Raw genomic sequence first — 27,144 nt, 5'->3', positions numbered from 1 at the left:
ATCGGAGTCCAGTTGTGTGTGTGGGAATGGCATGCAGTACAGTGATATTTTCCTTGCTGGCATTATTCATCTTTTTTTTTTCTGTCCCTAAACTAATGTTTGATAAGCTACTAGGATATATGTTAACTCCTTTATTACATTTTCTCAAACCTGTATACAAAATTTACTGAAACACATTACATATCACATGCTCTTGCTTACATAACACACACACCTCACAATTATTTTCAATCATACATCTCACCTCTAAAAACATCAATAACCTGCACTTCATTGAATTCCACACTTAAAGGCTCAGTACTTTTCTTAGCAATTCTCTGCCACCAGTTGGCAAGTCCACTGCGTGTTTTCCTCTGCTCTTAATTCCTACTGCAGTCCACTAGTCTTATGTAATCCACACTATACTTCTTGATTCACAATGTCTTTCCGTTGATTCTTTACAATGAATTCTTGGTTGAAAACTCCACTATTGTACTTTGAGTCTTCCACTATTGTTCATAATCTTTCAAAGCAATCCAATGTGCAGGCTTGTTGATTCAAATAATCCACACAACATTGCTGTTGATGCTCCCATTCGGTCTTGACCCTACACGAATCGTGTTTCGCTATACATGCGTCATCAGGGGTCAATGATTGGCATAATGGGCAGCAGGGTCATTTCAGGGAGGGGAAGAGCTCCTGCGCTAACTCAGCGGTAACCAGGCAGCGAACAGCACTGCCCAATTACCGCCAGGTACACACTGGCGCTACAAAAATAAAAATAAAAATATTTTTGTAGCGTCGGATATGACGGCATTCTGGGGATGGGAACTACTTCCTTTTTAGCGAGTGGTAAGCCTGCATTGGGCTTACTGCCACTTTGTAAAAGGGGCCCTGAGTGTTTAGTTCAAAAATTGTACATTGTTCTTCCTGTAGCAGTTTCTTTTCTAGTTTACCACCTCAGATAGCATCTTAAATGCTAGAAGTCTTAATTCTGTTAAAGAAACCAAAACAAAACCATGGTTTGAGGAGAGACAGTGACTCACTAGTGGTGCTCTGTTGGTTTATTTTTGCTTCTACATTTCCTAAAGCTGACATACTCTGCTCACTACGGGGATAAGAAAGTTAGGACTGCTAATTGTATTGTCCAGCTATAAATGCAATTTTGTGAAAAATAGTGATGTTGCACTATTATCCAGATACAGTAGACGTTTCTAGCAGTCCTAACTTTAAATGCATAAGTTACCCATTTAAGTTCATTGAACAAGCTGCTGGTGGTCGGTGACAAACCAAGTGGCAGCAATGAAACAAGCACCCACCGGTTTTCCTGTTGCCACAGATCAGTTGCAGTGGGTGAGGGGTGGAGGCAGGAACCAGGTACTAGTAAAGGAAAGCAGATAAGGTTGGATTCAAGTGAGGGTAACGAGGGGAAAGCTCATAGGAATTATGCATACGCTCAGCCAGTAACTGGGTGCCTCGCTCACACCACAGCTGGATTAAGGAATACAGAGGTGGCTAACTGAAGCACATCCAACAAGCCCCTCTCCCTACACTCCTCCCCAGGAATTCTGCTCATCAGGTACGACTCTTATCTGTACTATTCTCCTCCACCAACTCCATTCCTTGCATCTTGCTGCACTTTACATCTGGAACAGAATTTCTGAGTTGGTACATCAAGCTTTGTCTCCAGCCCTATTCAAATCCAGGTTAAAAACCCACCCTTTTGAGGCTACTTTTAACTCTTGACCCCCTTATTCACCTGTTCTGTTCCCATGTCTGCTTTAATAATTCTCACAATAAATAACCTCCTAAGCCCTTATTTGTCCTATTTATCTTGAATACGATTGTAAGGTCTTTCGAGCAGGTACTGTCTCTTACATGTTTGTGTTATAGGAATTAATAGTAGTCATACCTTAATCCTGCCCTGTCCTGCCCAGGGCAAGTCACTTTTTTTTCTTTCTAGCTGGTGTCTACACTCTAAGTGAGCCCTGAATCTTGACATAGTGCTTGAATCTTTCCACTGGTTGTCCTTTTATTACAATTCTTTGTGTCCTTTTCTTTATCTACAGGTTCAAAGGCCCTTGACTACATGCACAAGGAAGGTTTGGAGCACAAGTGTAAGAAAGATGTTCTCCTTGCTCGGCAGAGGAGCTCAGAGGACAAGACCTGGAAGAGGATCCGTCCACGCCCAACCAAAACTAACTTTGTGGGGTCCTATTGTCTATGTAAAGGTGAGGACTGCCAACATAGCTGCTTCAGGAAGGGTATTTATTTATTTTATTTATTGGGATTTATTAACAGCCTTTATGAAGAGATTCACCCAAGGCGGTGTACAGCAGGTACAGTTTAACATAAAACTTACAATTTTGTTAGCAGCATAACAATAGTAGAATAACCAAGAATAAACTAAATACAATAAATGAGCAAACTTGCAAACAGTAAATTGAAACCTAATAATAGAACTACCATGAAACAGTATAAAAAATATACACATTTAACAGCAGTGCAATTCAAATACCAGAGATATAATACTAATGATACACCTAATAAGCACGCATTAGAACATTCAACTAACATAGATATGATGCTAAAGATTTTCTACAATACGGCTTACCATTTAGCTGGGGGACCAAATGGAGATATATAATGGGAACAAGGTGCATGGTACAGAGTCAGTTGGGATAATTTGGTGGTTAGCTAAACTCAGGCAAGTTCATTGGATAGTTAAACAAGAGATAAGGAACTAATCTAAGTTAGGGTGTGTAGCAAGCTAGTCCAGGTGCAGAATGAGCATTTAGTCAGTCACCCTATGTATTACGAAGTAGAGGTAGTCTCGAGTTATACGCAGCCCCTCACCTTTGTGATAAACACTTTGCTTCCTAGAGCTCATGTTTGCAGATTACATGAGACACATGCATGTAGTTTCGGTGGCTCTAGCCCTTCAGATGCAGGGCCGTGCCAACATGGTAAGCGAGGTAAGCACGGCAGGAGGGCACCGTCCTCTGGGGGGCGCCCCGCCGCGCCATGCTTACCTCGCCCTCTCCCATGTCCCAACTGCCCGCCCTCTTCTCCCCCCAACAAGATCCCTTTTAAATTTACCTCTGGCAGCGAACGAAGGCGCAGCGTCAGTGAAGGAGGCGGTGCTCCCGACGTCTCTACTAGTCTTCCCTTGGCTCAGTGTTCCACCTTCTTCTGACGTCAAGGAAATGACGTCAGAAGAAGGCGGGACATTGAGCGAAGGGAAGACTAGAGACGTCGGGAGCGCCGCCTCCTTCACTGACGCTGCGCCTTCGTTCGCTGCCCGGAGGTAAATTTAAAAGGGATCTTGGGGGGGGGGGGGAGATGGCTGGCAGTTGGGACATGGCCCAGGGAGCGGGAGGGCAGCGATCACCTTCACGGGGAGGGGGGGGGCACCCAATTGTTCATCTGCGGGGGGGGGGGGGGCGCGCCAACTGATCATCTGCAGGGGAGCGCCACAGACTCTTGGCACGGCCCTGTTCAGATGTGCGACTTCTGCAGCACCAGCACTTGGTTTTACAGCTTCTTCAGCGCCAGTCATGCGCATGGTGCGACTGTAGCAGCTCTTGCCTTCTATCGGACATAGCTTAGCCAGAAGTGTATGGGTTCGGTGGCTGCAGAAGCCAACTGCTTAGCATAGTTTTGGCAGTATTCAGTGGCAGGAGGGAGGTGCCGTCTATTCCCAGAATGTGGTTCATCCTCCGCAATATCAAGCTCCTTAGATCTGCGTAGGTGGTGACAGTTCATCGTGAAATTTTTTTTCCTATGTCTGCGACCAGATGCGTAGCAGCAGTTGGTTGCATGGTCCATTTGGAGTGGCGGCAGCTAGTTACTGTATCAAATGTGTACATGTTACAGCAGCACTCAGCTCCTTACTATTCCATCTGTATCAGCAGCTGCCTCTATACCTCTACTGTAGCATCTGCAGCCACTTGATTAGCGTTCTGTCACCTGCTCTAGTCACTGACATGGAGTTGAGTTTTTTCTTCACAACCTTTTGTAATGCACTGAGTCAGTATTGGCAGCAACCGGTGGGACTTTGCATTACCATCTGTTACCATTGCTGTTGCCCTCCATTGACTCGGTGGACATGAAGCTGGTATGGTCACCATCTTTGGCCCATATAAGGTATGGGGTTGGCATCCTCAGCTTCTGGCATGGCAGAATACTGCAAAAGGTTCTGTGCAACATTGCGTTAAGGTCTTATAACCCGCTACAACCATCAAGTTCTAAGAGGATAACATCGAGAAGATCATGCTCCAGATGATTGTACAAAAATCCCAGTCTAAATCCTAGGAAGAAACATCTATGAATTAGAAACATATTTTCTGTAAAAATAAGTCTTTAACCATTTCCTGAACTCAAAGCAGTGTTCTATATGCCTCAGGAAAAGAGGAAGAGAATTCTAGCTAGAAGTTGCCTGATAAGACAGTGAGGACTGGAAAAGACACATAATCTTCACTTTACAAATTGAGGGAAAATCTAAAAAAAAAAAAAAGATTTCTGGTGACTCTGCCATGATTCCTATTTAAAAAGAGCAAAAAACTCAAAATGGTTAATCAAATAACCTAGGAAATCTCCATGAAAAGCCTTAAAGGTCAACACCAGGACTTTAAATTGTAACCTGGCCTCCACCGGCAGCTAGTGTAACTGTGACATATAAGGACAGAGAGAGTCAAATTTATTTACTCAAAAAATGACCCAAACTGCAGCATTCTGTACTCTTTGCAACCTCTTTACTAAAGATTTTGAACAGCCAGTATAGATGGAATTACAGTAATCCAGTAGTGATAACAGTGGCTGCACTACTAGGCAAAAAGTCAGTGGTTCAAAATATTTACGAATGACCCAAAGTGAGTATAAAAAAGGATTTACTAACCACCTTATTAACCTGAATATTGAGAGAAAGATGACTGTCTAATTCCACACCTAAAACTATAGGATCTGAGTCAAGAGTTATTTCAAAACTAGTAAAAAAGGCCCGTTTCTGACACAAATGCAACGGGGGCTAGCAAGGTTTTCCTCGGAGTGTGTATGTTTGAGATAGTGTATGTGAGAGTGACTGTATGAGAGAGAGAGAGTGAATGTGCGAGTGTGTGTGTGTGTGTGTGTGTGAGAGAGAGAGAATGTGTCAGAGAGAGTGTGTGTGTGAGAATGAGAGTGTGTGCAAGTGCGTATGTGAGAGACAGTGTGAGAGAGGGAGAGAGTGTGTTTCACACAGATACAGTGTGCGCGAGAGAGAGAGTGTGTGTGAGACACAGACTCTCTGTGAGACTGAGTGTATGAGACCAAGAGAGTGTGTGAGTGACTGTGTGACACATAGAGAGTGAATGTGATACAGTGTGAGACATAGAGTGTGTGAGAGACAGTGTGTGAGAGTGAGAGAGAGAAAGACATTGACTTTGAGAGAGAGAGAGTGTGTGTGCAACAGAGATACCTCCCCCCCCTCACTGGTGTCCGGCCCCCCCCCTCTCTCTGGTGTCTGGCCCGCTCCTCTCTCTGTGGTGTCTGAGCGTTACTGTGCAGGACGCTGAGCTATGGCTGTGCTTCAAGGAACTGACCAATCCTATTTAATAGAATGCACCTCCAACATTCTGAAGCCGAGAAACCTCGTGTGGTTGGTCACTTCTGCTTGTGACGAACCCGGAAGTACGTGATGTCAATTCAGGAGATGGATACAGAGAACAGGAATGTCTCAGCCATGCAGTCAGCTTCAGAATGTTGGAGGTGCGTTTTATTATATAGGATGATCTAACTTAATAGTGGGATTATCTCTCAAGAAGGTCAGAGCACCAATTCAACAAAACTTAGTTTTATCTTTATTCAGTTTCAGCCTGAATGAACGTACCCAAGCATCAGCGTAAATATAAGACTGCAACTGAAGTGAATCTAAGTAAGCTGCTAAAAGGTTTCATTAGAATGTTGAACAATGAAGATGCGAGAGGAGACCTCTGAGGCACCACACACTCTGCATCCCAGGGGGTCAGAGAGTACACCCTATATGACCTAGTTAAAAAAAAACCAAAACTTTGGAATCCCTAATGAGTTAAGGAGCAAGACACTGTACTAGAAGGTCAAATTGAACTAAGAGACCTTTGACCTTGACTCTAGCTTCTGATCAGATGTCACCAGAGAGCAGACCACAGTCTCAGAAAGCCTTGACGAAATCCTGCATTGAGATCCATGTAATAATTGAAACTTCTCCAGAAAGAAATTCAACTTCTCAGTTACCCATCCCTCCATCACTTTCATGAGCAAGAGGGATGGAAGCCACTGATCTGTAATTTGTCAGAACTAGCAAATTACCTTTAGGGTACTTTAATACTGGGGTCAGAACAATACCCCCATGTGAAAGAGGAAATCCACCAAGTTTAAACTGCACATTTAATCAATCAGTAAAAAAACATAAAGCTCTAGGGCTAGGGAACCGCATTAAATAAGAGGGACAACTGTACAAAAAATAATGATGATGCAAACTTTAACAGCCTGGTGGTATCTATAGCTGTTATTGGTTTAAAAACTTCCCATAGTCATACTGATGGAATATCTGTGTCTCTACAATGCAAATAAGAACCAATATCTTGTCAATCTGGTAAGCTATTTTGAATAGAACATACTTTCTCCTTAAAATAAGTTGCCAAATCTGAGGCAGATGGAAGGACTGTTCCAATATTAGTAGTACAATTAGTAACTGAGGAAAGTGAATGTACCAGTTTAAACAATTTAGATGTATCCAATTTATCTGGTTCCACTAATTTAGAAAAATACTCCCTTTTTGTTTTGACCAAGAGTTGCCTATAAAAATGAACTTTTGACCTCCAGTTCTGCCTATTGTATATAGTAGGGTTCTTCTTTCTTAACCTCTCCATCTTCCTACATTCTCTATTAGTAAAAGTTTAATTTGTGAACCTTCCTAACAATTTTACATTTAGTTTTTGATGGAGCAATCTCATCTAATACTGAAACTGTAACAGATTCCCAATAATCTAATTAAGTGTTTTCCTTAGTGATCATCAGACCAAAGCGTATCCACCCTATTCCAAAAATCAACAATATCAACCTTTCCCCTTTTAGAAACAATTTGCTTATTAGTATTAGGAACTGCTGTCCCCTTTGAGATCAAGTTTCTGCTGTTTTCTCCTCTACTTAGATATTTTTGCATCCTCTAGTTTTACTAACTGAGTTGGCCCTTCACAGGAACCAGCTCCTGCTTTGGCTGTACTCCCACTCCAGACCGGATTTTTGAACTGCCCCAGTTGCAGCTTCCCAGCTTTTACTGTGTTTCTGTATGCATAGCTTAGGATCTTGTATTCCCTTGCTCTGCACTCACAGCCAGATGCACTAAACCTAATGCAGCAACGTGGTTTTTAAACTAGTTCTAGCCGGTTTAGCGAGCAAGTAGTAAAATGAGACATGCACAAAAGGGTTCTCCGAGCCATTTTCCTGTCATGGTTGCAGCTAACGAAAACAGAATGCAAAGCCATTATAATGAGCTAGTTACTATTATAATGTGTATGCAAGGCGATGCACAGCCGTTTCAGACCCCATGCACAAAAGCAGTCCCTACCTTTACTGTGGCAGTTTTAACGGGAGGTCTGAGGCTGTCGGTTCTTCATCATCGCAAGTAGGAGAAGGGGAGAAACAAGGCAGGGAAGATGGTGTACACACACACAAAAAAAAAGTACACCGGCTTATACGCAGCTTCTTTGTGTGTATGAAAGCCGTGCTATGCTTTTTCAAATGACATTTTACTGGCAAGAAATGGTAACTTCATTAAGCATAAAAGTAATGGTGACTTTACCAAAAATGCAATGAAGACAAGGGTCTGTTAAACAGCATCCCCATGCTAGAAGCAGAACAGAGAGGGGCTAAACCAATTGGACAGTGTCAGCCTGGGATGTTCAGGCCACTCACTACTGGAGGGGGACACCGGGAAGTTTGGATCCAATCAGCTCACAGCTCTAGAGTGATATCATCAGGGAAGCCCTGCAGGGAGGAGGAGTTGGGACAGCAGCCAGCCAATGAGAGTCCATCTTCAGGGAGATAGGGCGTTCCAGGATGTCAGCCAGCCAATAGAAGGAAGTATCAGGACCAGCTGGGGTGGAACCAAGCCCTGATGCTAATTCTTCACAGAAAATGACAGCCCAGAGCAGCAGAGAGCATATTCTAGGCTTTTGCCAGCAACAGGGAGGCAGGGAGCCCCAACACAGATCTGGCCATCCAAACAAAAAAAAAAAAGTGCTTTTGTGCTTGCAAAAAAAAAAAAAAAGGCTACCTCTATGGCTCTCATACACGCAGCTTGTCTGCATGTATGAGAGCCGTCTGTAGCATGTGCAGAGCAGCCACGCATAACGATTGACTGTTCTGCGCATGCTCAGCTCACCTACTGGCTTCCCTTATATCACATGCAAATGAGCTGGGACGCAAAAGCAACGAGCAGCTCATTTGCATGCAATTCTCTTTGTGAATCCCTCTGTATTTCCAAATCGGTCAAAATTTACCAATTTGGAAATAGAGACGGATTCTTAACAGGATCTTTGTGCATCTGGGCATCAGTTCCTTCACAGCAAATAGCAGCTCTGGTTCCAGTCCACTCTGTAGTGGCTCTCCCTAGCTGCTTCAGCACCAGCAGCAATTGTTGGTGTCACTTTCCACGGGAGCTTTTCTTACTCCAGAACCAGCTTCTCTGGTAATTACATTCAGATGCACATTCTGTGCTTGATTAGGTAAGCTCCCCAGCTTGCTAATCATTTTGGCTTTGTTTTTCTTCTGTTCCACTATCTCCATGGCAACAGTTTGTAGCTTACTGTGAAGCAGTGTTGCCAGGTGGGCGGTTTTCTGCGACCCGCTGCGGGAAATTTTTGCCTGCGGCGGGTTGCGGTTTTTTGGGCTTGTTTTGGGGTCTTTCAGCGGGGTTTTTTTGGGCCGCGGGGGGCGGGGCTAGTGGCGTTTTGGGCGGGGTTAGTGACGTTTTGGGTGGGGTTAGTGACGTTCTGGGTGGGGCCGATGACGGGGAGGCGGGGCAGTGACGGAAGAGGTGAGGCCGGTGATGGAGGGGGCGGGGTTGATGACGGCGGGGGTGGGGTGTCAGGGGCGGGGTTTGACTTTGGGCGGGTTTTGGGCTGGTTTTGGGCTCGTTTGGGTGGGAAAAAAATTTTCCACCTGGCAACCCTGCTGTGAATTCCAAAACATACTCTTCCTCTGCCCGTCAAGTAAGGAACAGCTTCCAGGTGCCTGCTTGACTTCTTACTTTTAACGTTTTTTTTTCCTTTTCTTTTACCTTGCCACTCTCCTGGCTAGGTGTGGCTTGCATAACAGCCTTCAAACACACTCTGTTGACTTTTCTGTCCCCTCCTGGCCAGAGTTTACTGGGTGCTTTATAGTACTATAACACTGTTTGAACTCCACAGAAAGAAAAACAAAACAAAAAACCTACTTGTACAGGGCTTGCAAACTCATTTATTTCCCTAGTTCTTTAAGGCAGAGCCAACCTCCTCTCTCTCCCCCCCCCCCCCCCCCACCCCCAGCTATATGGAGGACCCAAGCCCTGGAGGTGCATGAAGTCAAGTTCTTTGAGGCAGAAGCTCAAATCCTACCACTGCCACAATGATGTGATAGTGTGACTTGGCAAGGTGGCATGGAACCCTCAGAAAATATTCCAGGTGGCAGGCAGTGTAAGGTCAAAAAGGAAAACTTAGTAAATAAACAAGACTGTTTTCTCATGGGTTCAGTACTCATCATGGAAGTCTCTGAAACCCAATCTCGCTTCCAATAGTCCACCTCTGTTATGTCTACTCGTTTCCATATACAATGCCTTCATTACTCATAACCATCGTTCAGCATCCAAGGGATTCTGAACCTACCTTGGCAGTCTTCTCTCTTACATGCCCTCAACCCTGGAATTCCTTCAAGTATAATCTTCAGACTTTTCAGCATGCAAGGTCTGGGCTAGGCCACGCTTCTTCCTTGGAACTCTGTCAGTTACTATAGGGAAAGGGAAATGGGGCTTGATATACCGCCTTTCTGAGGTTTTGTTGCAACTACATTCAAAGCAGTTTACATATATTCAGGTACTTATTTTTTCTCCGAGGACAAGCAGGCTGCTTGTTCTCACGACTGGGTGACGTCCGCGGCAGCCCCCACCAACCGGAAAGAAGCTTCGCGGGACGGTCGGCACGCAGGGCACGCCCACCGCGCATGCGCGGCCGTCTTCCCGCCCGTGCGCGACCGCTCCCGCCAGTTCCTTTTTTTCCGCGACTGGAGAGAGTTGTGCGTTTGCCTCTCTCTCTGTTCAGCCGCCGGATTTTTCGACCGCGTTTACGCGGATCGTCGCTTTTGGATTACCGTTCGGTTTCCTTCTTTTTCTTTTGTATTGTTAAAAAAAAAAAAAAAAAAAAGAATTTTGCGCGTGTGGAGCACGCGCTCCCCTTTTCCCTCGCTTCTAGAGGGGACGCCACGTTGCGGCCTAGTGGCCGCTCGGTCGGTTAATTTTTTCGTGGTGTGATTTTAGCCACCATTGCCGACTTTGACTTCGCCGACACGATTTTTCCGTCGATGTCCTCGAAGGTCCCGAGTGGATTTAAAAAGTGTGGTCGCTGCGGCCGGCCGATCTCGCAGACCGACACCCACACTTGGTGCCTCCAGTGCCTCGGGCCGGAGCACAATCTCAAGTCGTGTGCTTTGTGTCTCGGTCTCCGGAAACGGACTCAGGTTGCGAGGCAAGTTCTGCGGGACCGTCTTTTTGGAACTTGCGCCGGCCCCTCGACGTCGACCTCGACGGCATCGGTATCGAAGGCCGGTTCTTCGGTACCGGTATCGATGCCCGAGACATCGGCACCGATGGCAGCGACCCCAGGAGAACAGGTCCCGTCGGCCCGCCGGTCCGCCGGTGAGAGTGGGGTTGAGAGGCCGCGTGGGCAGTCGGCCCCGGTCACTCCCTCAGCTCGTGAGCCACGGGACCGAACCCTGTCTGACCCGGTACCTCGAGACCGAGGGGGATCGACCTCCTCCTCCTCCATGCCCTCCGGCGCCGGTGACGTGCATCGGAAAAAGGATAAGAAGCGCCGTCACCGGACGCCCTCGGTGCATCCTGAAGAGGAGTCGACGCCGAAGCGTCGTCATCGAGAGGAGAGGTCTCCGTCGGTTGTGGAGGTACCGACGCGTCGGGGTTCCGGCACCTCGGTGCCGTCTCCTGGCTCCCAACAGCTTCTGGCACCGACACCCTTACCGGCCCCACCGCCTTTCCCGGCAGCGGGCCTGGACGAGTGCCTCAGAGCCATCCTTCCGGGGATCCTGGAAGGGCTGATGCGCCAGGCTGTGATGACTGTGGCGCCGGCGAGCTCTAGCCCGGCGCCGGGGCTGTCGACACCGCCGCCGCTTGCGGTGCCGGTCTCGACCGCCACGCAGGTGGAGTCCCCGTCGATGGAGGGAGCTCCGTCCCCGCCGGCGCGGGAGTCCACCGCTCGACGACACCGAGACCTCGGTGCCTCGACGTCGAGCCGGGCCCGGTACCGGACTCAGCTACATGAGCTAATGTCCGATACCGAGGACGAGGACTCGTGGGGGGAAGAGGAGGACCCGAGATATTTCTCCTCCGAGGAGTCTACGGGCCTTCCCTCGGACCCCACGCCGTCACCGGAGAGGAAGCTCTCACCTCCTGAGAGTCTCTCCTTTGCCTCCTTTGTGCGGGATATGTCTATCAGCATTCCCTTTCCCGTGGTCTCTGTGGAAGAGCCGAGGGCCGAGATGCTCGAGGTCCTCGACTATCCATCACCACCTAGAGAGTCCTCCACGGTACCGCTGCACAATGTCCTGAAGGAGACGCTGCTTCGGAACTGGGTGCGACCATTAACTAACCCCACCATTCCCAAGAAAGCAGAGTCCCAGTACAGGATCCACTCTGACCCAGAGCTCATGCGGCCCCAGTTGCCCCATGACTCAGCGGTCGTGGATTCTGCTCTCAAGAGGGCACGGAGTTCGAGGGATACCGCCTCGGCGCCCCCGGGGCGGGAGTCTCGCACTCTGGACTCGTTTGGGAGGAAGGCCTACCAATCCTCCATGCTCGTGACCCGCATCCAATCCTACCTGCTCTATATGACCATCCACATGCGGACCAATGTGCAACAGCTGGCGGACCTGGTCGACAAGCTCCCGCCGGAGCAGTCCAGGCCTTATCAGGAGGTGGTCAGGCAGCTGAAGGCGTGCAGAAAGTTCCTGTCCAGGGGGATTTTTGACACCTGTGACGTGGCATCTCGTGCTGCGGCCCAAGGTATAGTGATGCGCAGGCTCTCATGGCTGCGTGCCTCTGACCTGGACAACCGCACCCAGCAGAGACTGGCTGACGTCCCTTGCCGGGGGGATAACATTTTTGGTGAGAAGGTCGAGCAGATGGTTGACCAACTGCATCAGCGGGAAACCGCTCTCGACAAGCTCTCCCACCGGGCGCCTTCAGCACCCGCCCCCACGGGCGGGCGTTTTTCCCGGGCCCGGCAGGCTGCACCCTATTCTTTTGCAAAGCGTAGGTACAACCAGCCGGCCCGAAGGCCTCGTCAGGCACAGGGACAGCCCCAGCGCGCTCGTTCTCGTCAACAGCGTGCGCCTAAGCAGCCCCCTGCGCCTCCACAGCAAAAGCCGGGGACGGGCTTTTGACTGGATCCATGGGAACATAGCCGCCCTACAAGTGTCCGTACCGGACGACCTGCCGGTAGGAGGGAGGTTAAAATTCTTTCACCAAAGGTGGCCTCTCATAACCTCCGACCAGTGGGTTCTCCAAATAGTGCGGTGCGGATACGCCCTGAATTTGGCCTCCCTGCCTCCAAATTGTCCTCCGGGAGCTCAGTCTTTCAGCTCCCATCACAAGCAGGTACTTGCAGAGGAACTCTCCGCCCTTCTCAGCGCCAATGCGGTCGAGCCCGTACCACCCGGGCAGGAAGGGCAGGGATTCTATTCCAGGTACTTCCTTGTGGAAAAGAAAACAGGGGGGATGCGTCCCATCCTAGACCTGAGAGGCCTGAACAAATTCCTGGTCAAAGAAAAGTTCAGGATGCTTTCCTTGGGCACCCTTCTACCAATGATTCAGAAAAACGATTGGCTATGTTCCCTGGATTTAAAGGACGCATACACTCACATCCCGATACTGCCAGCTCACAGACAGTATCTCAGATTCCGCCTGGGCGCACGGCACTTTCAGTATTGTGTGCTGCCCTTTGGGCTCGCCTCTGCCCCACGAGTGTTTACAAAGTGCCTCGTGGTGGTAGCGGCCTACCTACGCAAGCTGGGAGTGCACGTGTTCCCATATCTCGACGATTGGCTGGTCAAGAACACCTCGGAGGCAGGAGCCCTCCGGTCCATGCAGTGCACTATTCAACTTCTGGAGCTGCTGGGGTTTGTGATAAATTACCCAAAGTCCCATCTCCAGCCAACTCAGTCCCTGGAATTCATAGGAGCGCTGCTGAATTCCCAGACGGCTCAGGCCTACCTTCCCGAAGCGAGGGCCACCAATCTCTTGGCCCTGGCTTCGCAGACCAGAGCGTCTCAGCAGATCACAGCTCGGCAGATGTTGAGACTTCTGGGTCATATGGCCTCCACAGTTCATGTGACTCCCATGGCTCGTCTTCACATGAGATCTGCTCAATGGACCCTAGCTTCCCAGTGGTTCCAAGCCACCGGGAATCTAGAAGATGTCATCCGCCTCTCCACCAGTTGCCGCACTTCACTGCTCTGGTGGACCATCCGGACCAATTTGACCCTGGGACGTCCATTCCAAATTCCGCAGCCCACGAAAGTGCTGACGACGGATGCATCTCGCCTGGGGTGGGGAGCCCATGTCGATGGGCTTCACACCCAGGGTCTGTGGTCCCTCCAGGAAAAGGATCTGCAGATCAACCTCCTGGAGCTCCGAGCGATCTGGAACGCACTGAAGGCTTTCAGAGATCGGCTGTCCTGCCAAATTATCCAAATTCGGACAGACAATCAGGTTGCAATGTATTACGTCAACAAGCAGGGGGGCACCGGATCTCGCCCCCTGTGCCAGGAGGCCGTCGGGATGTGGCGTTGGGCGTGTCGGTTCGGCATGCTCCTCCAAGCCACGTACCTGGCAGGCGTAAACAACAGTCTGGCCGACAGACTGAGCAGAGTCATGCAACCGCACGAGTGGTCGCTCCATGCCAGAGTGGTACGCAAGATCTTCCGAGCGTGGGGCACCCCCTCGGTGGACCTTTTCGCCTCTCAGACCAACCACAAGCTGCCTCTGTTCTGTTCCAGACTTCAGGCACACGGCAGGCTAGCGTCGGATGCCTTTCTCCTCCATTGGGGGACCGGCCTCCTGTATGCTTATCCTCCCATACCTTTGGTGGGGAAGACCTTACTGAAGCTCAAGCAAGACCGCGGCACCATGATTCTGATCGCGCCCTTTTGGGCCCGTCAGATCTGGTTCCCTCTTCTTCTGGAGTTGTCCTCCAAAGAACCGTGGAGATTGGAGTGTTTTCCGACTCTCATTTCGCAGAACGACGGAGCGTTGCTGCACCCCAACCTTCAGTCTCTGGCTCTCACGGCCTGGATGTTGAGGGCGTAGACTTCACTGCGTTGGGTCTGTCTGAGGGTGTCTCCCGGGTCCTGCTTGCCTCTAGGAAGGATTCCACTAAAAAGAGTTACTTTTTCAAGTGGAGGAGGTTTGTCGTGTGGTGTGAGAGCATGGCCCTAGAACCTCGTTCTTGCCCTGCACAGAACCTGCTTGAATACCTTCTGCACTTATCAGAGTCTGGCCTCAAGACCAACTCAGTAAGGAATCACCTTAGTGCGATTAGTGCTTACCATTATCGTGTGGAAGGTAAAGCCATCTCTGGAGAGCCTTTAGTAGTTCGATTCATGAGAGGCTTGCTTTTGTCAAAGCCCCCTATCAAGCCTCCTACAGTGTCATGGGATCTCAACGTCGTCCTCACCCAGCTGATGAAACCTCCTTTTGAGCCACTGAATACCTGCCATCTGAAGTACTTGACCTGGAAGGTCATTTTCTTGGTGGCAGTTACTTCAGCTCGTAGGGTCAGTGAGCTTCAAGCCCTGGTAGCTCATGCTCCATATACCAAATTTCATCACAACAGAGTAGTGCTCCGCACCCACCCAAAGTTCCTGCCGAAGGTGGTGTCGGAGTTCCATCTTAACCAGTCAATTGTCTTGCCAACATTCTTCCCCAGGCCGCATACCCGCCCTGCTGAACGTCAGTTGCACACATTGGACTGCAAGAGAGCATTGGCCTTCTACTTGGAGCGGACACAGCCCAACAGACAGTCCGCCCAATTGTTTATTTCTTTCGACCCTAACAGGCTAGGGGTCGCTGTCGGGAAACGCACCATCTCCAATTGGCTAGCAGATTGCATTTCCTTCACTTACGCCCAGGCTGGGCTGACTCTTGAGGGTCATGTCACGGCTCATAGTGTCAGAGCCATGGCAGCGTCGGTGGCCCACTTGAAGTCAGCCACTATTGAAGAGATCTGCAAGGCTGCGACGTGGTCATCTGTCCACACATTCACATCTCATTACTGCCTCCAGCAGGATACCCGACGCGACAGTCGGTTCGGGCAGTCGGTGCTGCAGAATCTGTTTGGGGTGTAAATCCAACTCCACCCTCCAGGACCCGAATTTATTCTGGTCAGGCTGCACTCTCAGTTAGTTGTTCTTCGTAGGTCAATCTCTGTTATACCCTCGCCGTTGCGAGGTTCCATTGACCTGGGTTCTTGTTTGAGTGAGCCTGAGAGCTAGGGATACCCCAGTCGTGAGAACAAGCAGCCTGCTTGTCCTCGGAGAAAGGGTATGATACATACCTGTAGCAGTTGTTCTCCGAGGACAGCAGGCTGATTGTTCTCACCTACCCTCCCTCCTCCCCTTTGGAGTTGTGTGTTTCATCTTTTTGCTAGTCATTCAACTGGCGGGAGCGGTCGCGCACGGGCGGGAAGACGGCCGCGCATGCGCGGTGGGCGTGCCCTGCGTGCCGACCGTCCCGCGAAGCTTCTTTCCGGTTGGTGGGGGCTGCCGCGGACGTCACCCAGTCGTGAGAACAATCAGCCTGCTGTCCTCGGAGAACAACTGCTACAGGTATGTATCATACCCTGTACCAGGGGCAATGGAGGGTTAAGTGACTTGCCCAGCGTCACAAGGAGCTGCAGTGGGGATTGAACTCAGTTCCCCAGGATCAGAGTCCACTGCACTAACCACTAGGCCACTCCTAAACTCCTAAGTCAGATCACCTTGTGAAAATCCCTGTCCGCAGGACCTCTCCTGGAGACCTCTTACCTCAGGGCCTCTCTGATCCGCTCTGCTCCAGGGCATTTAACCACTTCCTGGCTTGAGCACCACCCCTCTGACTCTAACATGGCAGGTTTAGCGCTGCCTGCTGTAAGGTGGCTAAACAGCAGCCTCAGTGACACTTGCCACTATACCACTCATTCTCACATCCATCCTCTGGCAATGAGTTCCGGTGCTTAACTATCTCTTTCAACTGAAAGGAAGCTCTGGAACGAGAGGGCATAAGATGAAGTTGAAGGGGGTAGAGTCAAAAGTAATCTAAGGAAACTTTTCTTTATGGAAAGGGTGGTGGATGCATGGAACAACCTCCTAGTGGAGGTAGTGGAGAACTTAATCTGTATTCAAGAAAGCATGGGTCAGGTATGTGGGTTCTGTTAGGGGGAGGAAGAGATGGCAGATGATATGGATGGGCAGACTGGATAGGCCGTATGGCCTTTATCTGTTGTAATTTTCTGTGCTGAGTGAAAAAATATTTCCTCCTATTCACTTAAAAAGTATTACCATGTAACTTCATTAAGTGTCCCCTGGTCTGGAAAAATAAAAAATAGATTCACTTTTACCTGTTCTGCACCACTCAGGATTTTGTAGACTTCTCTCATATATCCCCTCAGCAGTCTTTTCCAAGCTGAAGAGCCCAACCTCTTTAGCTTTTCCTCATATGAGAGGCATTCCATTTCCTTTATGATTGTGGTCACCTTTTTTTTTAACCTTTTCTAAGTCTGTATTGCTCCATGGTGCGACCTCACCTTGAGTATTACGTGTAATTCTGGTCACCATATCTCAAAAAAGATATAGCAGAGGCCTTATAATATTCTTTGTCTTGTTTTCCATCTCTTTCCTAATAATTTCTGCTTTTTTTGGCCACCGCACACTGGGCAGAAGATTTCAGAAGATTTACACTGTCTGAGGTGATACCTGCTTCTTTTTCTTAGGTGCTGACTCCTTAGGTGGAACCTAGTATCAAGTAACTATGATTTGGGTCATTCTTCCCAATGTGCATCACTTTGCATTTGTCCTCATTAAATCTTATGTGCTATTTGGATGCCCAATTTTCCAATTTCCTAAGATCTTCCTACAATTTGTCACAGTTTGCATGTGTTTTAACAACTTTGAACAGTTTTGTGTCAACTGCAAATTTAATCACTTCACTTGTTCTGATTTTCAAATCATTTATAAATGTTAAATTGCACCGGTTCCATTACAGATCCCTGTGGTAATCCACTAGTCACCCTCCTCCACCGAGAAAAATGCAATTTAACCCTATCCTCTGTTTTCTATCCATTAACCAGTTCCTAATCCACAACAGAACATTATCTCCAATGAAGGGCTGTACCGAATATTCAGCCTCTCCTATCCCATGGCTTTTTAATTTTCTCAGGAGTCTCTCATGATGTACTTTTTCAAAAGCTTTCTGAAAATCTAGATAAAAGACATCAAATAGCTCCCCTTTATTCACACCTTCAAATAAATGAAGCAAATTGAGGCAATACTTCACTTGGCTGAATCCATGCTGACTCTGTCAAATTAAACCATGTTTGTCTATGTGTTCCCTAATTTTATTCTTTGTAATAGTTTCTACTATTTAACCCAGCACTAAAGTCAGGCTTACCGGTCTGTGATTTCCCAGATCACCCCTGGAACGTTTTTTAAAAAACCAGTGTTAGATTGGCCATGCTTCAATTTTCATAGAACAGGCTAAAAGAAACTTTTAAGGTGAGAATGCTTCTGTACAATTTGTTGGTAAACTAGGATAATATGTCTGATTTTGGGGTCTCTGGTTCCAAAGGATATGTACTGGGTGCAAGTGGTTCAATGAAAAGGTAGCAAAATGGTGTAGTGTGTACACCGAAACACTTATGGCATGGGGGTGAAGGACCCAGGGGGATTTAATTTGATATCATTTTTATTGAACCAATAAAAAGAAAAAAAAGACAGTATTATAATCAGAAATGCATGCTATATAACAGATCCCAAACAAATCTTTCCTCCCATTCCCAGCAATCAAAGAAATAGTCTGGAATGCTTGGATTCTTATAGCACTCCAGAAGATCATCAAGAAAAGTAGAAGCCCATCCCTAACATAAAAAGATAAATAAGCATAGGGAACAGCTGATAAATTGTAACAGTCAACCAGCAGACATGTTGTCTCCAGTTACCCAAGTATAAAGCTAAATCCTATAGACACCTACCCACCTTAAACACCCCCCCCAAAAAAATAAACTGTGTTCACCCAACAAACCCAGGACCCCTCTTCCCTTGAGAGGCAGTAAGATGAAACAAAACAAGGAAGCAGGGAGAAACATTTAAAATGAATTAAGAATCAAGCTCTGAGACAGAGGTTGCAGATAAACATTCAAGTATCCAGAAAGAGCTTTTGCATGCTTTTGGTTCAAGCAACATCAACGCATGAAAACAGTTCCTCTAGAGCAAAAAGATGGAGTTTCATCATTGATCCACTTTCCCAAAATGATTCACTTACCCAATATTCCTTCTTTCTGGAGCAAAAGATTACAAAAGCGAGCTTAATATTTATCCAAGAGCAAGCCCACTGGAGATAATGGAATAGTCTCCAGATAATGCAATATGGCCTTCCAGAAAAGCTTTACTTTCACACAGCTCCAAAAGGCATGAAAAAAGGAATTAACATCCTGATGACATTTCCAACAAATAGGTGTATTCAAGCCCCCTGCTTTAAATATGTACTCTTGCGTAAAATATGCCCAATGCAACACTGAATTGACATTCACGTAATTCAGCACTAATGGAGACTGCTGGTATTTGTCAAATCAAGTCTGCAGGTAATCCTAAATCTTGACACCATTTGGTCTGTAGCTCAATGCTACTCTTGAGTGGAGAAAGCCCCCACAGTGCCTGATAAAGAGAGGATACTGACAAACCACCATCTTGGAAGGGCTCAAAGAACTCCATCAAGTGAGCCCCTAAAGGAAAGGCTAACCCTGTAGAATCTAAAGTAGAAACATAATGACACAATTGCCTGTAAGAGAATAAATCTCGTGGTTCCACCAGTCCTCTTACAAGTAAGTCCTCCCAACAAGTTATTGTACCCCCAGACTCCAAGACATGCTGCAAATAAATGCTACCCAATACCAGAAACTAGCATTATCACCCCCTGATCGGATACTCAAGCATTGCCCCCCCCCCCAAGAGCAAGACAAAAGCCTACCAAGCATCTTTCGAGGACCATAGCAGAACACTGTGGCACAAATATTGTGGCAAAGTTTGCAATGGGCTATGCAACAAATATAAAATATGACACGAGTGATAATAAGCCAGCTCATAGGTCCGAGGGGTGCAAGTCTGTTCCTCGAGGAGCAATCTCCCAAATGTCTGACCAATGAGCTAAATTATATTTCTACAAATCAGGAAGTTGTAGATCTCCATATCTCCATGAAACTTGCAAGTATTTAAAAGGTATTTTTGATTTCTTCCCATTCCGACAAAATTAAGACACTAGCCTCTGTAAGGAGAGTAAATCTTGTTTCAACAATTTGAGAGGCAACAATTGCAGAGTAAATAGCCATTTGAAAAAAATAAGCCGTATTAAAAAAATGAATCCTGCCATGAACAGATATGGGAAGGGACATCCGACCCAGAGGGATTTACATAACTCAGAGGTATAAACTGGACAATGTACATAAGTATTTCCATACTGGGAAAGACCAAAGGTCCATCAAGCCCAGCATCCTGTTTCCAACAGTGGCCAATCCAGGTCACAAATACCTGGCAAGAACCTTTTCTAGAGGAAAAATTCTCCACAACAATAAATCATGTTAGGAGACTCCAGAGGGTAGACTCTGTGTTTATGCAGAAATATTCCTTTATGGAAAGCATCGTGGATGCATGGAATGGACTCCAGGAAGAGATAGTGGTGTCTTAAACAGTAAAGGAATTTGGAAAAGTGTAGGAGAAGTGTAAAAAAAAATTCTTAATGACAAAATAGGATGATGAAGTATTGGGGTAACCTGCTACAACCCAAAGCAGAAGTGGTCCTATTCCATCAGGCCTTCAAGAGAGGCTATTCAGGTGCCCTGTATGCAGTGGTGATTACAACCATAAATAGCAATGGTGATGGTGGTGCTGTAGTGGCTGGATTCAAGATGGCTGGTGTAACCAACAAAGCTACAACCTAAACTTAAGTGAGCAAGGGGAGGCAGGATTTTTTTTTGTGTGTGCATTAATCTTTGTTACAAGACCAAACCTTGAATACAATTGATTAATTTAAATCAGTATTCATTGAGGAGAGAGAGACTGACTTATAGCAAGATATCAGTATGAGGGATGTGTTTTTTTTTTAATTGATAAACAATACAGAAACTGACGGCAATGAAAGTGGACGTATATGTGTTTTTCACAAAACATGGGCTGTCTATTTGAACTGGAGAAGACATTGCAAAGCGGATTAAGCTATACAAATGCTGAATTAGCAGCGAAAGAAGACATTCTGACCATCTGAATGTAAATTCACAATTTTGCTTTTGGATTTGGGGGGAGGGATGTGGGATAATACTATGTATTTGTTATAAACAGTTGTAATAACTTTAATTCAATAAACTATTTTTAAAAAATACAGAAATCTGATAGAACTGGCTAGCTCTCGTACCTATGGAAGATTGGTTGAGAGCTAAAACAGCCTATAGACCTACCTATATCGTGCAGACAGAGAGCAGTGACTGCATGAGCTGGTTAATTCTAGATACATTGTAAAGTGTGGCTGTGATTGATATCAGGTTGGTATGTTCTGTTCTCCCTGATGGCCATACCCTGAACACGCTGCTGAAAACTCCAGATTTTTGTGTGACTGGAAAGAACTGGTTATATTTAGGGATCTCTATTTTTTTGACTTGGATTCCTTTTCCAGAGTTTTTGAGGAACAATTCCAGGGCTAATCAAGATTTAGTTACTGGGAATTTGCACATGAGAGATATTGCTGCAATTCTGTTCCCCAATATCTCCTAACTCCCACCAAAAAAAAATAAAAAATCTCCATTGGAAAATTTGGCACTGTACAAATGTCAGTTGGAAATTAAATTTTTTTTAAAAAATCCAGGATATGGTATAGCTGAGCAGCCCAACTACAGAAAGCTGAGAAAAATAAAGAAGTGACTATTAGAATTTAAATGTCCTGTGTTGACTGGCATTAAATGTTAAAATCTGTTAAAATACAGGCAAAATCTTTTCAGTTGCAGATCTATTAGTATTAATGTTTTATCTTAATTGTTTCTTTCCCAAGAAGTCAGCTATTTGTTTGCTTGAGGTAGAATGCGGGACTGATTTTTACGCCTGTGATTTGGTTCTTTCACAATATTCAGCAGTAAGAGACATAAGTAACTAAAATTTATCTAAAGCAGTGGCATGCCCAGTGTGCAGTGGTGGCTAAGAAAACAAATAGTGTTACGAATTGTTAGGAATTATTAGGAAAGGAATGGAAAACAAAAATAAGAATATTATAATGCCTTTGTATCGCTCCATGGTGCAACCACACCTTGAATACTGTGTGCAGTTCTTGTCATTGCATCTCAGACGATATAGCAGAAGTAGAAAAGGTACAGAGAAGGGTGACAAAGATGATAAAGGGGATGGGACAACTTTCCTATGAGGAAATGCTAAAGCGGCTAGGGCTCTTCTGCTTGGAGAAGAGACGGCTGAGGGGAGATAAGATAGAGATCTATAAATACTGAGTGGAGTGGAACAGGTAGAGGGAAATCTGCTTGTTTACTGTTTCTAAAATATTAGGACTAGGGAAGCACGCAGTGAAGCTGCAAAATAGTAAATTTAAAACATATCGTAGAAAATACTTCTTCACTCAACGTGTAATTAAACTCTAAAATTCATTGCCAGAGACTGTGGTAAAAGCAGTTAGCTTAGCAGGGTTTAAAAAAAGGTTTGGATAATTCTAAAAGAAAAGTCTATTATTAAGATGCACTTTGGAAAATGCACTGCTTATTTCTAGGATAAGCAGCATAAAATCTGTTTTACTGTTTGGGGATCTTGTCAGGTACTTGTGACCTGGATTGGCCACCGTTGGAAACAGGATACTGGTTTTGATGGACCTGTGGTCTGTCCCAGTATGGCAACGCTTAGTTCTTACATTAAGTGGAGTGGAGGCAATGGACTCCAGGCACCAGCCTGAAGAAAGGTGCTTGAGGAGCACCAGGCAGCACTAAAAACAAAAGTAATAGCAGGGCCTTTGAGTTATTTGTGCACTCAAGGCCCTGCTGTGTGCCCACCCCATTCTTTCTCTTGCCAGCTTCTCTTCCGGTGTGCAGTAGAAATCTGCAGTGCACCAGGAAGACCAAACAGCTGATGTGAGCTGTGAACCACATGGGCAAAAGAGACACTTGTAATGGGAAGAGCAGGTTAGGAAAGTTCTAGGCCCACAACCCTTCCAGCTGTGTTCTTCTGCTGTCAGCTGGGTTTGGACCACCGTGGGGGGGGGGGGGTCCAGAGGTGATGTGTGTATTGGGAGTTGTAAATATAAACATTGGTCCCTGTTTGCTGGTATGCCACTGATCTAAGGTGATAAATGTAGACATAGGCATAGATTCAAGTCTGTTATCCACCAGAACCTTTCTACAGCTCATATTTAACTGTATGACTAAAATATGGTTGCACACAAGTGGAAGCCTGCCGTCTTATGCCTAAGTGACTAATCTTCAGCTTATTTCTCCTGTGCACTACCACTCTAATCCTATGACGAAAATGATTTCTCTATAATTGATGACCTAACATATGATACAATCCAATCTATTACTCAGGAACCTACAGACAATAACATAACGTATTCTTCTTTACCATGTTTGTATGCACCTTAATGCAATACCACTTTCATCTTTATGTCGAAAAAGATTTCTCTATAATTGATGTAATCTTCTTTACCATGTATGTATGCACCTTAATGCAATACCATTGTAAATCTGCTAACCGGAAATGGCAATCGCCACTATGGCAAATGTAAGCCACATTGAGCCTGCAAATTGGTGGGAAAATGTGGGATACAAATGCTACAAATAAATAAATAAATATCCCTACTTTACCAGAAGGGAAGACTGTTCCTATTTATTTATTTTTGACATTTATATCGCACATTAGCCCGAGTAGAACTCGGGTTCAGTGTGACTTACGTAACAATTAGAAAAGCATAAACATGTGCAACTATATTAACAGAATGTAAAATACATCATATAATGTTAGACCAGTAAAACGAGTTAAGAACAGATGTAATTAAATACTTAGTAATTTAAGCTAGATAGTTGAAATATGGAGGAAAAAGGTAAAGGGCTAGGATTAACTAGTATAGACAGGAGTAGTGGAAGGTGGGATTAGGTAAAAATTAGTGCCATGAGTTTATTTGAGAAGAGTGCTTTTTTCCTGAAAGGCTTGACTGAAGAAGTGAGTTTTCAATAGACTATGGAATGACGAATAATCATCGATGCATTTAATGGTTTTAGCTAAGGAGTTCCAAATTTTAGTGCCTTGATATGAAACGTTAGCAGTATGGATTGTTTTGTAGGTTACTTTCTTCAACTTGGCCAACTATAATAGCTTTGATAGTTTCAACAGGATGAAGTTTTTTTAACCAGGGCTGTAGCTATCAGAGCAAATCCTGAAAAAAATCCCAGGGCTACCTGCTGTTAAAACAGCGTGTCTTCTAACACATTATTATTAGGATTTATTTACCGCCTTTTTGAAGGAATTCACTCAAGGCGGTGTACAGTAAGAATAGATCAAACATGAGCAGGAGGCAATTAGAGCAGTAAAAATATTCGAACAACAATACAAAGTATGGCATGGTATACTACTTTGTGTTAAACCACAATATACTCAAAATAGGGACCACTGGTTTTCTATTCTAATCCTTGTAATGTTTACCACGTGGTATTCAAAATATTCTGCTCCAAATATCCACAGCTGATTGTTGATCACAATTCTTAATTCTTAATTTTATTAAGAGGACCTCAAGACTTCCCAGCTTGACTGTTCTATTCAGAACACATTTGCACAATATCTTCATACGTGCACTCAAGCTGTTTGCTGAAAGTAGTTATTATCACTGGTCCTGTATTTGCTATCAAAATCTTTCAGAGACCAGGTCTCTTAGGTCAATTGGAAAAAAACTCCCAGTAGGAGAAAAACCAGTGACTCCTGCCCTCAGAAATACAGCTTCACAATGTACTGAGCAGAATATTTTCTGCAACTGATTCTGTCTTCCTTACACTTAAATTCGGCTTGATACAGTGCTCGGTCTTGACGTTATTCAGCCCAGCTTATTCATGCAGCTCCCTATCTCACAGGTTTAGGGGGAGTTCATACTTTCCAAAAGAGATTTTGATGTCAGGTATGTATCCACTTGTGTTAGGGACCTAGAGAAGCTCAGTTTTACTTGGGTTCAGGCAAAGTTTGTTGTGTTTAGCCCGTTCTTGAATTGATGTTAGACAGGTAATCAGATTATTCAAGGCTGTAGGTAAGTCAGGTTCAATGGGTATGAGTAGCTGCACATCATCCACATAGATGTAGAACTGAGTGTCCATTGACCGAATCAGCTTAGCTAGTGGCTTGAGGTAGATATTGTCTTCTTGCTGTCTATCTCCATGGTCAGACCATCAATCTCCCCCCCCCCCCAATGGATCTGGCATCCTTCTGTGCTCCCCTACTCCTAACTGCTACTGTAGTTCTCCAACCTCAGTGGATCACTAGCAACAACAGCGGGAAGCTTCCAGCTGGCCTTGCCAGGGCCTACCCTCTACTGCATTCTCACCTCCTTTGATGCAATCTTCTGTGGTAGGGCCAAGTGAAAGCAGCCTATTTTCATTGCTGCAGCTGCTGGCAGCCCTCCACAAGATTGAAGGATGTGGTTTGGGTGGAGGGACACTAGGGAGAGATGCTAGACCAATGGGTTGGGGGGGGGGGAGAGATCAGACTCAGGGAGAGAAGGGGAAATATACTGGACCTTGGGGAAGTGGAGGGAATAGAGAGAGAGAGACTGGACCAAAGACTGCTAAGACCTATCATTTTTTCCTCTGTAACATCACCAAAATTCGTCCCTTCCTTTCTGAGCACTTTACCAAAACCCATATCCACACTCTTATCACCTCTCATTTAGACTACTGCAACTTTAACTTGCTTCTCACAGATCTCCCATTAAGCCATCTCTCTCCCCTTCAATCTGTTCAAAATTCTGCTGCACGACTTATATTCCGCCAGTGTCGCTCATATTAGCCCTTTCTAAAGTTACTGCATTGGCTCCCTATCCGTTTCCGCATACAGTTGAAACTCTTTTTATTGTCTTACAAGTGCATTCACTCTGCAGTTCCTTGATACCTTTCCACTCTTATCTCTCCCTACTCCTCCCGGGAAACTCCGTTCATTGGGTAAATCTCTCTTATCTGTACCCTTCTCCTCCCCTGCCAACTCTAGACTCCATTCTTTTTATCTTCACCATATGCCTGGAATATACTTCCTGAGTCAGTATGTCAAGATTTCCACAATAAATATGCATGAGACTCTGGGTGACCCGACCAATAGGCTACCTGAGGCGGGGGCCTCGGGCAGCACTCTTCAGGGAGTGGCATCTCCTCCTTCCTTCCTCCACCCTGTTCGCAGCATTTACCTGTTTCATCACGTTCCAAACCCAGCAGCGGCAATGATTCCCATACTCTGCCCTGCCGCCGGCACCTGCCTCTTCTCATTACTGCGACCACCTCTTTGATGTAACTTCCTGTTTTGTCAGAGGTTCGGGCAGCCACAGTAAAGGGAAGAGGTGGGTGCCGGCGGCAGAGCAGGGTATGGGAATCACTGCTGGGATGGGCTTGGAGGTAGGAAGGAGGACAGCATCTCGACTCGGAGGGGGGCATCTTAGCTTCACCTCAGGCGGCATCTTGCCATGGGCTGCCACTGATGAGACCTATTTACATGTGCTGCTTCTGTTTATATGCAAATAAATCTCGTGCATATTCATTGTGGCAATCCTGAAAATCCGACTGGGTTGTGACCCTTGAGAACTGTGGTTGCCCACCCCTACTGTAGACATTTGTCATTACGTGATACACAAAATGAGCTGTTGGCCCAAAAAAAAGATGCTGGACCCAGAAGTGGAGGGAGAAGAGAGAGAGACACACACACTGGAGTAGCGGAGGGAGGCAGAGAGAGAGAGATGCTGGATATAGAGTTGGGGTGGTGTAGGAGAAAGGGAAAATAGAAGGGAGAAGGACAGGGACACAGAAAAGATGCTGGGCTTGGAGGGAGCATAAGGATAGGAACATAGAGGGACAATGCTGGAAATGGGGAGGGATAAGGACACAGAGGGGAGATGCTGGACATAGTAAGATAGGGATACAGAGAAGAGATACTGAACCTGGAGTGAGGATAGGGACTGGGACAGGGACACAGAGGGGAGATGCTGGACAGGACAGATAGAAATGTAGAGGGAAGATGGATAGTTGACATGGGGAAAAAAGAAATGTCAAAGGGACAGGAGACCCTGGAAAAAGAGTTTAGAAAAAAACAGAAAAGGCACTGGGACCAAAGCAATGTTGAGACAAAGGTAGAAAAATTATTTTTTTATGAATTTATTAATTGTAATATGTTAGCTTTTGGAAATGTGCATCTCTGATATGTTGCATCTGTGTCTGTTTCTATTTTCTGTATAGGTCTGGATCTTATTTGCTTTTTGCAGCTTGTCTCTCCTCTCCCCCCTTGTCCCGCCTGGGGCCCTGAAGTGGCACTGAAGTCCTATCTGTGCCACTGCTTTTAATACATAGATAATTCCATTGTATGGAGAATACTGTCGCTGTGCCAGTTACAATATCTTTGTCCTCAGTGATGTAGTTT

General features: G+C 46.0%; 1 protein-coding gene across 5 annotated transcripts in view; it reads left to right on the top strand.

Annotated features, from left to right (window-relative positions):
- The window catches only part of ZC3H7B (zinc finger CCCH-type containing 7B), a 187,356-nt gene that overhangs the window by 92,212 nt on the left and 68,000 nt on the right, over window positions 1–27,144 (top strand). For all 5 annotated transcript variants that reach the window (XM_030210471.1, XM_030210487.1, XM_030210479.1 and 2 more), the window contains one exon: window positions 2,049–2,210. In XM_030210471.1, the coding sequence (XP_030066331.1) occupies window positions 2,049–2,210 (162 nt within the window). The remainder of the gene's footprint in view (window positions 1–2,048; window positions 2,211–27,144) is intronic.

This window comes from Microcaecilia unicolor, chromosome 1, assembly GCF_901765095.1.
Source record: "Microcaecilia unicolor chromosome 1, aMicUni1.1, whole genome shotgun sequence".
Classification (NCBI taxonomy): domain Eukaryota; kingdom Metazoa; phylum Chordata; class Amphibia; order Gymnophiona; family Siphonopidae; genus Microcaecilia; species Microcaecilia unicolor.
The sequence above is the reverse complement of the archived record's forward strand: the minus strand, read 5'-3'. Positions and strand labels throughout refer to the sequence as shown.